Source organism: Barbatula barbatula, assembly GCF_947034865.1.
Source record: "Barbatula barbatula genome assembly, chromosome: 14".
In the NCBI taxonomy this organism is placed as follows: domain Eukaryota; kingdom Metazoa; phylum Chordata; class Actinopteri; order Cypriniformes; family Nemacheilidae; genus Barbatula; species Barbatula barbatula.
The window spans coordinates 9,828,044-9,840,853 of record NC_136777.1 but is presented as its reverse complement, the minus strand read 5'-3'; the positions used below and the strand labels follow the sequence as shown (position 1 = coordinate 9,840,853).

Sequence of the window (12,810 nt, the reverse complement as noted above, 5' to 3'; positions counted from 1 at the left end):
GTTCACAATCGTTTTGATACAGAAAAAAACGACCGATTTAGTCGGTCGTCGAACTTGCTCGATAGATTACTTTTGCCTTTGTACGTCAACGTTGTGGTGACGCACTTCTCATAAACCTCTATATCATCTGCCAGGCCTATAACTAGATTATCGCCTGAACAATTCAGACAGTCGGTGAGGTGAAGCTTTGTGAAATTCAGAGCATCCCGTTATCGCACCGTGACGAACACGGAAGCAGTGTAAAGGCTGTTCCGACCGGGATAACAAGCTACGTGTAATATCTCATTGAAAATGGCTGATAGGAAACCCAATAACACTCCCAGTAGCAGCGCAAATCTGCTATTTTCAGCCGCCCCGGAGTTTAACTTCAGCCTGCCTTTCATTCCTGTCAGTCAGGCCACTGGTCCTGCGGTTTTATCAGGAGGTGAGACTATAAATCTGCTTCAGTGGCTAGGGCTGTTAGCCTGTCTCTGGTAACAAAACACTGAGATCTTCGTTTTTCAGCAGCTCTCTTACACTCGTCTTATTATTTGATTGTGAAATAATGTGAACGCAGATCTTATCGTGTTGTCAATGTGCATATGTTGTTTTACATAACACACTGATAGTAATTGAGTACTTAAAAAAGAAAGAGGGACGATTTTCATTTCAATTGCCATTTTATTGGTTCCCAACACATTACCAGTAAAGACACAAAACATACCATTATTGTTTACATTAAAACCAGTACAATGAATTCACATTATAACAATTATTATGTGCTCTTTCTTATCATTATCTGGTTTGAAGATGATGTCAGCGAAGTTGGAGAAGAAGACAGTTTCCTTGGTCAGACGTCATCGGCTGCTCTTCAGCCATCCACGTTCAATTACTTCTCCAGCAACACCACCAGCAGTGACCCGTTTGCCTCCATAGGGCAACAGCCATGCCCGCCTCCAGCGCCCACTGCCATTCCGTCAACCACAGGGCCGTCTCCTGCGTCCTTTTCTGCTAGTCTGCCCGTAAACCCACCTATATCTCACATGAACCCCTCTCAGCAGTACGGCAGTGTTATTAGTCAAACCCCTATGGGCACATACACCCCACCACATAGCACACCAAGTCCTCCACCTCCCCAGAGCACCCAGCAGTCCTATAATCCATACCGTCACAACGCTGCCAGTAGCAAAGCAAGTCCCTACATCATGGCTCCTGAAATACAGCAGCAGCCCCCTAGCCACATACCCCAGCATCTAAACCCCTACTCTCAGGCAACACCTGCTCCTTCGTTCCAGACTCCACCAACAGTGTTCTCAAAGGTTGGTTGGTTTTTTCTGCTCTTATGTCATTTGTGTTGGTTTTGCTGGAGACTGAACTGAGTTGTTTATATCTAATGTTGCAATGCTGTTTTCCAGGCTCCCCCAACACAGCTTCCACCTCCCCCTGCAGCAAACAGCTTAGCTGGGCCTGTGGTCCCTGCCAACCCTATGATGCCATATACATATAACGTTTATGAACCTGTTCAACCTCACTGGTTCTACTGCAAACAAGTGGAATCGAAAATGGTCTGGCTTCCATTTAGTATTCTGGATTCCATTCACCTGGAAGAGACTTTCAACTCCGGTAAAGTTGGATAGATTTTTAAAAACGAATAACTGGAAGAATTTTCTGAGGTGCTGTCAATATTTTCATATTATAGTTTTTTGGGCTTGACACATAAAACCTGCGGTTCACTTTAGGATACCTATGGGATTTCTGTCATTGTAACCTAATTTGTTTTAGAAGAACTGTGTAAAAGTGTTTTTTATGTATGCCAAGAATGTGCTCACAAAACAGTCTGACAACGACTGACATCCATTGTGTAATCTATTTCTGCAGTTCAGCCAGATCCAGAGAATGTGATGTTGTGTACTGATGGAGGCCGATATGATGTGCAGCTTTACGATCGCACACGGACATCTGTGTACTGGGAGGAAGAGCCCACCGAGGTCCGCCGGTGTACGTGGTTCTATAAAGGAGACGCAGACAGTCGCTTTGTCCCCTATTCAGAAGAATTTAGTGACAAGCTGGAGGTTTGTGTTTTTTTTCTTCCACAATTCATTCACAACTGCAAAATCGTACATTGTGTCTTTTTTACACCGTTTTCAGCTAACGTTGTTTAATAAAGTCATTTTGGTAAAGAAAAGATATTGATTTATTTGATTTGAGTTCGTTTTTTACAGAAGTTCAAGTGTATTTTTGTTGCATTAAACAGGCAGAATATAAGAAAGCTGTTACTACTAATCAGTGGCATCGCAGACTGGAATTCCCATCTGGAGAAACCATCGTAATGCACAATCCAAAGGTAATATCTTCAAATGCTTTCAGGAAACCAATGGACTCAATGATGCTGGATGTGAATGGTACACACACTTTGTTCCTTGTTGTTAAAATCTGGTTCCTTCTCAGGTGATTGTTCAGTTTCAGCCGTCAGCAATGCCTGATGAGTGGGGTACAACAGAAGACGGTCAGACTCGACCTCGAGTGGTCAAGAGGGGTGTGGACGATGATCACGATGAAATTCCTGATGGTAAGATTTTTGACCTAATACGTTATTTGTACGATTTGTGGCTGTTTTTTTTGCACATCTATAAAAGTAGTTATTTGTAATTTGCGCGTTTGCAGAATATTGTCCTTTCCTCCCTAGGTGAGATGCCTCCGGTGGATCATTTGGTGTTTATGGTGCATGGCATCGGGCCTGTCTGTGACCTGAGGTTTAGAAGCATAGTGGAGTGTGGTATGTTTCTCAAGCCAGCTAATATTTACCCTTGGAAAAGAAGCACAGCTTAAAGGTCCGGTGTATTAAATGTAGTGGCAACTAGTGGTGATTGAATGTAGATTGTATGTAGATAGAAATAGCTCATTCAAAGGTAATAAAAACATAACACTTCATTATGTAAAGTCTTTATACACCTCTGAAGACATAGTTATGTGTATTATATTGCATTTCTGTCAATAGATCCTCCAAAAAATTACACACTGGACCTTTACACCAACTGCATTGCTTGTGTGCATTAAGCAATAATGCCTTCAAATATAAAACCCCTTATCACGACAAAGCTTTCATTTGGAGCTGTATTCTTTCTGTTTATATAGCCTGGACACAGTATGTATTGCTAAGGAAATTGCTTGTTTGTGTTCACAGTGGATGACTTCCGCAGCGTGTCTTTGAAGTTGTTGCAGAGTCATTTTAAGCGGGCTCGGGATGATCCTGCCATTAGCCGTGTGGAGTTTCTGCCCGTGCACTGGCACACAGCTCTGCATGGTGACGCTACAGGAGTTGACAGGTAACATTCATAGCATACAGGCTCATTCCAGTGTCACTGTAACCATGGTACAATTCTTGACAAAAAGGTTGACACGTGATGACAAATTGGTTAAATTCTTTCATTTAGACGGATAAAGAAGATTACTCTGCCCAGCACCGGTCGCCTGCGTCACTTCACTAATGAAACGCTATTAGATGTGCTCTTCTATAACAGCCCTACCTACTGCCAGACTATTATGGACACAGTGGCTTTTGAGATTAACCGCCTCCATGCACTATTTATGCAGAGAAACCCAGACTTTAAAGGGAAGGTGTCTTTGGCCGGACATAGTTTAGGTCAGAATCCTTTCCTTTTATGTACTGTACTTTAGCACTGATAGATAAATACATGATTTAGATGTTTTAATTGATTACCCTCCTAATCCATAGGCTCTTTGATACTTTTTGATTTGCTGTCAAATCAGAAGATTGGGTCATCTTTATCAGGTCCAAAAACCAATGAGAAGCAGGTATAAGAGCTTCAAGATGCTTCACAAAACTTAAACTACTAGGTTCCAAATGTAATGTGTTCTGACTGGTATCATTAGAAATGTAAGTAAAAACATGTCTGTTTTAATTGTGTCAGGTGACTCCTGTCATACAGAACAATGACGTGACTCCTGTAGTGGCTGTTGAAGAAGAATCAAAAGAGGAAGAAGAAGAGCTTGGTGACCTGTCATCTGTTTTAGAGAAGTTGGGCTTGTCTGAATACTTGAGCATATTTGAAATCGAAAAGATGGATGTTGAGTCTCTAGTAAGAGCATTTTTTAAAACTTTGTTTTATTTAACTTTCATTATAAAAGCATCCCAGGACTTATTTCTACATTTGTCTTTGCAGCTCATGTGCACGGTCGATGATCTGAAGGAAATGGGTATTCCTCTGGGACCACGTAAAAAACTTACCAAGTTTGTCAAGGAGAAGTCGGCAAAACAGGCAAATAAATATTCAGTTCGCTTTATATATTTATCCTCCAGTGTTTATAAAACATGCTCGTACTCATCAGGCAGCACGGCAGTCTGCGACAGAGAAAACTGTAGCGAAAGAGGAACCTAAAGAGACACCACCTCCCCTTCAAACAGAGCCCACACCCGATCCTGCCAACAGCAAACTGCCAGTGGGAAGACGCATGTCCTCCGTCCATGTCAATTACAATTATTTTGAAATAGGCACTGGACAGGTGAGTTGGCTGTACAAGCCTCATGTCACACCCCATTTACATTTTGTGTGGAGACAAATTGCTTGCCGTTTGAATCTTGTCGAGCCCGGATAGGATGCAGTGGAATATATGGTTGTGCTCCGTGATCTTGAATTAATGATGTTTTCCTCCAGGTGTCAGTGGTGTATCATGCTCTGGACTTTGAACCAGTGAGTTTCTTTGCCCTTGGCTCTCCCATCGGAATGTTTCTAACAGTGCGTGGCGTGGAGAAAATCGAGGAATCCTACCAATTTCCAACCTGCAAAGGGTTCTTCAACATTTATCATCCCGTATGTGGTGTCTTAAGTTATCCACTGCTTTTGATCTGTGAACCAAAGATCAAATCTTGCGAATTTAGATTGAATAAGAAATAATTTAGTAATTTCTTTTAACACTGAGTATTTTGCTAATGATATTCTCAGTTGGATCCAGTTGCGTACAGGATTGAGCCCATGATCTTACCAGAGATTGAACTGGACCCAGTTCTGATCCCTCATCATAAAGGGAGAAAGAGACTTCATCTCGGTATGTATTTGACATTCTTCTGTTGTTTGCACTAAACTAAGACCTTTTAAAGCTTTAATGTGAATGCAATCTATACTCATTTAAAACCGGGATACAAATATTCTTCTAATAAGAGACAGGTTTCTGACTTTCATAGCTCAGATATTTTCATGTATGCATGTCTTGTGTCCAGAATTGAAGGAGAGTTTGTCCAGGATGGGTTCTGACCTTAAGCATGGCTTCATCAGCTCCTTGAAGTCCGCCTGGCAGACACTGAATGAATTCGCTCGTGCGCACACATCTTCCACTCAGCTGCATGAGCAGCTCGCCATGGTGGCCAGTCAAATCAAAGCAGAGGAGGAGAAAGAAGAAGGGGAAGGTGAGTCTGAAGATTGATCAATATCAACAATGCACTTCCTATTTCAGTTTCATTCTCACTGTGCACACTGCACCTTAAACTAAATTAATATCTGAACTGATATTTTGGTGAAGCAATTAAGATCATTGAGAGTCTTGAGCCTCTAAAGGAAGAGCCACAAGTCAAAGTGGGCTTGCTGAATGGAGGAAACCGCATTGACTACGTCCTGCAGGAGAAACCCATCGAGAGCTTCAACGAATACCTGTTTGCACTCCAGAGTCACCTGTGTTACTGGTATGTGGTATAAAGCTGATTTCCATAAGAATACTGATAGAATTGTACTGGGGACTTTCTTTTTTAAACCCAGAATCTTTTGTCTTTTTCTTTAGGGAATCCGAAGATACAGCTCTGCTCATTCTTAATGAGATTTATAAGACCATGAACATACACCCTGATCAGCTGGTGCATTGATGATATAATGGATCATTAAATCAAAGTCATCAGAACTCATATTACTTTGGAAAATCTATATTTTAAACAGTTTTGACGGGGACTGTCCTGACAATTAAACCTTTTTTTTTTTCTTTTCTCGTAGTCTGTTGTAAAATACACGTGTATTATTCCATATGTCTTAAATTAAGAAATGAAAGTCAAATAGTGGATTTCAATGCCACCACAACGGTTTGAAATGAAATTTTTATAGGTTACATTGTAGAGCTGCCGAGTGTACATGTGAATGGAATTAAATGTGAATCACCCTTGAACTTTACAATTTAGAGTGGAGTAGAAAATGATATTACTTATGCTGTATAAAAATTTCATTATAAACTCATTTATTTAGATGTTGTTTTGATCTATTCAATTGTCTTATAAGATCAGTTATGTGTCACCTGCTTGTTTGAGAATTTACATTTAACAGGATATATTTTGTACACAAGCGCACACAGTAGAATCTCTGTGTCCAGTGCTGAGGAATATATATGGTTCATCATCTGCTGTGTGCTTCTGTTAGGTTTTACAATCATTATGAAGACAATCATGTATGCAGAATATTTAGATAAAGAGTACAAACAAAGTCCAAAACAGCTGTTTGTATTCATTTTATTTGTTAAAAAAATTAGGAATTAAACAACTGCAACATCCTGTTCGGTTTGGGGCTCTATAACTGAAAGCCACAGTTGTTTATGTTTATCTACCAATGTAACCAACAGTACCTTACAGTATCCTCATTGGACGCTTAGATGCACACTCAGTCAGAAAAACGTGTTCTTTAAGGTTGCTCTAATTGTTTTTCTTAAAATATTAAATTTCTCTATATGCTGCAGATTTAAACATTGCAGAGGCCAAATCAGCTTTTGTTGAAACCCTGTACTATTAACCCCTGAATCATTTTGAACACTATGGCATCAAGCAGCAAAATAAGAGACACATGCACAAGGATGCATATCAGGCTCATGCTCTCAAACTGCAAAAAGGTTTTGGGATAAAAATGAGCATTTGCTTTTCCAACAGAGACACTAGCAAACAATCTGTATTCCTGAAGTTTGCAAGTTCAACCACATTCATCTGTGAATGATTGTCCCTTTAAACATTTGCATTAGATCCCTTTTTCACAGGTATTACATTGTACCTTTAATATCAAATGTAACATATGGCTTTATCAATTAATTGCAAAGTTTAAAAAAGAGAAAGTAAAAAAGTGTAACTTCTAATAATTTCTCAATGTTGAATTTATGATTTAAAAAAACAACTCTGCATTTTTAATCATTTTCAGCACTTTGTTTCCTAAAGGACATTATTAACATATACAGTCAATGCAGAAGAACACCTAAACTTACTTTAAACCAAAGTACATTTAAAGATGTAAACGGTTTTCTTAGTACCATCCATTCGCCGCAGTCTTCTTTGGTGTTATAGGATCGTCTGTAATCCACAGATGAACCTCAGTCCAAAGAATAAAGTACAATTCAAATGTTGAAATGTGACCTTTTCTGCATCGGAGTTATCAAGCAAAACATATTGTGCTTCTCGACTCATTCTGCTGGTCTGCTCTGAGTTTTATAAGCTTGCTTGCGAAGGTGATTCTCGATCTCCTCCCTAAACATGAGCATGCCCAGATGAGAGTGTGATGCCTCATTCATGGCTTTGGATTGGATGCACATGCGGTACTGTTCTGGGGTCAGCTCATCAGCGCATAGTTTTTCATGCCAAAGATGGAAGAGGCCGGACACAGGGGTGCGTATTACAATCAGGTCACTCCGTAGGTACTTCCTGTACAAGTGGACGTCTTCTACGCCCCATCCTTTCACTTCTAGGTCAAACCCTCCTAGAATAGAGATATTGGTCAATATAAAACAAGAAAGCTGAAGCACAGAAAATTTTAATAAATAACACTATCATCTGAACAGGGAAGCCCACATTTCTGTCAAGCCTTGTTCTTTTAACAGCAGCTTGTGCTTATGACCAGTCTGATGGTCCATTTTGAGAAAACCGCTTAACATAGCCTGCTGAAACAACGACTACGCAAACCAAATTTCTATGAAACCTTAATTGTAATAAACACTAGCTACTGTTAAAAGAACAAGCACTTATTCCATGGATAACAATAGTCTCACGTTAAGATTGTTAATTTTAAAGCGACCACATTATGTGTCTCAAGGCAGCGACAAACTGAAAACATAAAACTTTTCTGTTATGTTTGATATCAACAAAATGTATTTGATTTGGTTTTCGTGGTTGTTGTTTTGGTACATTATACTTCCTTATAATGAATTTTGGGAGATTAGCACAAGATTTTTTACTTTGTTTAATAAGGGCTTGTTCTTCTCACAGAAGCAAGTGTTTATTACAATTAAGGTTTGACAGAAACTTGGGCTTACCTGGTCATTGTTCAGGTCATTAAACATAAGTAATTTGAGTTTGTCATGGAGAAAAATCACTTGCTGCCGCCACGTGATTGAAAACAAAGTTCAGTGAGCTATTTTTAGAGGGGATGCGGAATGCAACGTGAAAGCCGCATTATAAAGTGCTTTTCAACTTTGGCAACACCGTATTTAATCATTTAAAAAGTAAAAAAAAATCAATTTCCTAAAAAGGCAAATTTGGACATCCAAGGTTATGGAAGAACAACAACGATATATCACTTCCTCCTTATAAAACCCAGATAGGGATCTTTAACTTACCAATGCTGAGAAAGTCTGAGCGATACTGACACGTCATACCAAATCCAAAATCCCTCCAGAATCCAGCATCTTTTTTATGAATCTATAAACAACAAGCAGTTGTATTATTTGCCATGTCACCAAAGACCTAAATGAATCATGAAACCCTGACCTTACATACCAGCTGATGTCCAATGGGCGGTGGTAACTCAAGATTTCCATAAACTATCGCTGGATTATACAAACTGAACACCACAGGATAGAAAACTCTCTTTCCTTTAAGGAGAAAAACAAAAACGACATTCCCTTAGCAAGTAACAGTATAACACAGCATAAACATTATTTACCAGGAGTATAAACAAACTAACAGTATATATATATATAAAGTTGTTGAAGTCACAGACCTGGAGCTGTATTGAGACGACAGGTACTAAGAAAATCCAGTGTGAAGATGATGTCAACATCACAGAAAAACATCAAGACGTCACCGCCCTTCTCCCACGCGTGCGCTCCAATATCTAGACCACGCCCACGGGAAAACTCCTCATCCACAGGAATCAAAGTGTAGTTACTGAAGTTTTCCTCACTGAAATAGATTTAAAGGGATAGTTCACCCAAAAAAGAAAATTCTGTCATGAATTACTCACTCTCTAGTTGCTCCACACCTGTATAAATGTCTTTGTTTGGTTGAAACCATAGAAAGACATTTTTACAAATACTTGTAACCAAACTGTTCTTGGACCCCATTGACTAACATAGTAAGAAAAATCACGATGGTAGTCAAAAGTGCCCCAGAACTCTTGCTGTCCAACATTCTTCAACATATCTTCTTTTATGTTCAACAGAACAAAAAAAACATGAAGTAATTTAGCTTATTATAGGATTCAATGGTGTCCAAGGACTGTTTGGTAATAAGCATTCCTCCAAAAATCTTTCTCTGTGTTCATCAGAACAAAGACATTTATACAGATTTGGAACAACTCATAGGTGAGTAAATGAAGACAGAATTGAGATTTTTTTGGAGAGCTAGCCCTTTAATTGCAATGAATATCATAGAACACAAATTGAAATTTGCCAGTTTTTGCTTGGGTATTGTGCAATAAAATTACAAAGCCAGGTATAGCCAGGATTTTATTTAAAATAGCCCTGTTGTCTTCTCATGCTTGGCATGGTCAACTTGTCAAAAAACGACTTTGACGTATGACATAGGATTTCTACGCTCGATACTTTCCCCAGTGTTCGTAAAAATTTCTGAAAGTCTTTTTCAAACATGAAAAATCCTTAACAACTTTTCTGACTCCCTTATAGGACAATTCTCCCGGAAAAGCACACACCTACGCATCAACCAAGGAGAGCAGGAGAAGGAGCATGCGCACAAGTCACTTTCACTTGTGTGCAGGAGAGAGAGAATGTTTTATTAACGGTGGATATAACTCTAGATTTGGAGATAATTTGAAACTGATAGATGGAGCAGCGTTCCCAGCCCTAAACGATGCCGGACATGAACCACATGCGGTAAGTGAAACGGTCTGTGTTTTATTGGCAATATGTGCGCACGTGCTTTAGTTTATTTTGAGAGAATTAACAATTTAAAGCTACAGTATATAATAAGTTAACAGCATAATGCAGCTCCAACCTGGACATTTTCCGTAAAGATTTCTTCACCTCCTGCAATCCCTCTCGCCCGAAGTACACTACTGTGAGATGTACCCGTCTGTCCTGCTGTATACAAATGTCCCTGCAGACAGAAAACAGAACCTGAGTGCCAAACAACATACCACATACAAATAACTTTGCAAACTACTAAATATAGAACGAACCTAAACAATCCCAAAAAAATGTACAGCACTCAACTGGAAAACCGTACCGAAAGTGTCCTTGTAAAACAGTGCAACATCTGGCCATGCTGCTGTATCTATACACAGAAGTTTAACTACAGGTTGTGTAGCATGCATGAGAACAAAGAAAAATAGACATTCCAAGGCAGAATCCCCAAACATTGCGAGAACGCTTTACCCTGAAACTTTGCATACTTTCTGGAAGGAGCAGCACTGCCTTGCCAGAGTGACCTTCTCACCTGAAGTTGAGCAAGAACTGATCAAAAGCCTCAGTCCGGCCTGACAGCGGCACTATGATGTTAATAACAGTGCTGGCGATATCTACAGCTGTGCTTCTCACTTTCATCAGGGGCCCAAATGGACGGAAAAGGGTGACGTGACGGTACTCGTGAGAATTCTCTTTAGCGAAGTAGAGCTCATACAGTGTGCCTTTGTCCTTCTCTGTTCTGTAGAGACCTGCCAAGAATAGCAAGTACACAAGAGAGCAACTTGAGTTACTGTGCAAAGTTTACACCTACATCTTTTTATCCTCACCTCAATTACAAACAAGTAGTGTTAAGCGCACAACGTTTTAAATTGGTCACGTTCGTGTCAATGACCTATGGTGCACAAAGTAAGGGATGCAACTAACCCTCAAAAAAATGGCTTTCGGTGAATGTCTGCCTGTGCATGGGGATGTTTTCATCCTGTCCGTCATCTTCCTCAGGGTTATTAATAATATCCAACCCCGCCTCTATCACCTCCACCAGCTCGTCCCGGCGGTCCTTCCGCACAGGCTTCTCCTCCGGATGACGCGTCAGGCCCATCTCAAGTTGGTAGACCTTAGTAGTCGTGAAGCCCTCAAAGGGCACAAGGGCGTACTCGCTCGGCAACCTGGCACCCGTGTTGACCTCCGCCTTGTCGATCTGTGAATGCAGGTACTCCAAGAGGTCACCAGGCTCTTGATCTCTGCCATCAATGAGACTCTGTGGCCCCGGGCTCTCTTTTTTCTCTTGAAGGACTCTCAGTTTCTCGCTCATCTCTTGAAGTTCTTGTTTGAGCTGTGCAATTTGCCTTTTGAGGCTGGTTGCTCGACTGTGGTGGCGCTCTTCCTGCTCTTGCAGAAGTGCTTGGTAATATTCCTTTCCATAAGGCTCTACTCCCAGGCCAGGCAGTACCTGACTCGAATCCGCAGGTGGGGTGCACTCCAGCAGGTACGCAAAAAGCAGCAATACCAAGAGCAGGAATATACCGAGGAGTAGCCAGCGCGCCCGCCCCTGCAGAGGAAGCCCTCGTCTGGGCATATCTGAGAGGCAGGGGTGCTTTTAATGGGCACACATTTGCATTCCCAACCTGTCGAAGTGCAACTTTTAGGAGGGATGAGCTCTTTCACACATTTGAAGTGCAAACTGAGAGTGCAGGAGTGTCACATTTCTCTTCGGATCAGGTTCTTCACGCTACAATCTTTCAGTTTGCTTAGATTTATCAGGAACGCCAAAATAAAGTTGAAAACCTGCCATTATATCTGCATGATCTTCTTCCTTTCGAAGATCGAATCATATTAAATAGTTAATAAATAAACAACACATACATTTGTTATAAAAGTCATATTTAACCAATATGAATGTGCAAAAATATCAACAGTTTTACTAGAAACAGACAATTGCATTTATTTAGGTTAGTTACTTTTAAGCTGTTTATTGGTAAAGGTAATTTTGTAAAAAAAAATTAGGCTTCTTTTCAAATAAAAAGCAGAGTTTTACTGCTAAACGAGAGAGATTAAACTGATCGAGAACCACGTCTGAACAGACAACGTCAAACTGTTCTTGCAAATTAATAGAAATCTGCGAGGTAATCCATCATGGCATCACGGTCATGTAGCGGAATAAATGACACGCAAAATTGTGTAACACTTACCTTGACAGTAGTGATGAGGTGCGGCTTTTAATAAAGCGTCCCGAGCATAACAAACGTGAGAACCGAACGCCACGGGGCAATAAAAGAGGTAGCACAATACAAACACATGTTATGTCCGCTTTCAGCAGTGGAACTTCAAAATAAAAGCATTCTGCCACAAGGGATTCTGATGCACAGGATTCTGGGAACTGAAAATCCTCTGTCTAGTTTTAACCAAGGTTATTTTAGTTGACTAAAATTCAAACTTTGAAAACGTTTCTGTTCATTGAAAGCAAACAAAATGCCGTGGCCTTAACATTACTGGAGAACCTAAACTAAACGAAAATTTGAGATGTTGACACAGAACTGAAATAAGTTTAGAGCACTAAAATTATAATAATCAACAAATCTAAAATGTATTAATCGTATATATCTGAAAATATTAATAAAACTAAAACTATTATTATTCTGCCACAGTTAAAATATGGGCCCAATTTAAATGGAATAAGTTTGAACATAAAAATCATTCAATTAAGTAAATTCGACCAAAAGC

At 40.0% G+C, this 12,810-nt stretch overlaps 2 protein-coding genes across 2 annotated transcripts; one reads left to right on the top strand and one right to left on the bottom strand.

The window, feature by feature from the left end:
* The first annotated feature begins 63 nt into the window (after nt 1-63).
* Nucleotides 64-6,550, top strand: sec23ip (SEC23 interacting protein). The gene is made up of 18 exons (XM_079473033.1): nt 64-424; nt 790-1,298; nt 1,395-1,602; nt 1,858-2,051; nt 2,234-2,323; nt 2,428-2,548; nt 2,666-2,755; nt 3,164-3,305; nt 3,414-3,622; nt 3,716-3,795; nt 3,912-4,079; nt 4,164-4,259; nt 4,330-4,503; nt 4,656-4,811; nt 4,944-5,046; nt 5,219-5,404; nt 5,518-5,677; nt 5,773-6,550. The coding sequence occupies exons 1-18, from the start codon at nt 292-294 to the stop codon at nt 5,852-5,854; spliced, it is 2,901 nt and encodes a 966-aa protein (XP_079329159.1). The 5' UTR covers nt 64-291; the 3' UTR covers nt 5,855-6,550.
* csgalnact2 (chondroitin sulfate N-acetylgalactosaminyltransferase 2) lies at nt 6,440-12,461 on the bottom strand. Its single transcript, XM_079473034.1, has 8 exons — nt 12,279-12,461; nt 11,014-11,902; nt 10,622-10,838; nt 10,181-10,282; nt 8,949-9,130; nt 8,726-8,820; nt 8,566-8,647; nt 6,440-7,709 (listed from the first exon to the last, which is right to left on the bottom strand). The coding sequence occupies exons 2-8, from the start codon at nt 11,663-11,665 to the stop codon at nt 7,417-7,419; spliced, it is 1,623 nt and encodes a 540-aa protein (XP_079329160.1). The 5' UTR covers nt 11,666-11,902; nt 12,279-12,461; the 3' UTR covers nt 6,440-7,416.
* Nucleotides 12,462-12,810: the final 349 nt, after the last annotated feature.

Bases quoted from the DNA above. Each gene is read 5' to 3' on its own strand.
- csgalnact2 (XM_079473034.1), bottom strand. From the start codon at position 11,665: ATGCCCAGACGAGGGCTTCCTCTGCAGGGGCGGGCGCGCTGGCTACTC. The intron at 8,648-8,725 runs GTATGTAAGGTC...TGTTGTTTATAG, and splicing joins CGCCCATTGGACATCAGCTG to ATTCATAAAAAAGATGCTGG. The intron at 7,710-8,565 runs GTAAGTTAAAGA...TCTCTATTCTAG, and splicing joins CTCAGACTTTCTCAGCATTG to GAGGGTTTGACCTAGAAGTG.
- sec23ip (XM_079473033.1), top strand. From the start codon at position 292: ATGGCTGATAGGAAACCCAATAACACTCCCAGTAGCAGCGCAAATCTG. The intron at 2,324-2,427 runs GTAATATCTTCA...GTTCCTTCTCAG, and splicing joins TCGTAATGCACAATCCAAAG to GTGATTGTTCAGTTTCAGCC. The intron at 3,623-3,715 runs GTCAGAATCCTT...CCTAATCCATAG, and splicing joins TTTGGCCGGACATAGTTTAG to GCTCTTTGATACTTTTTGAT.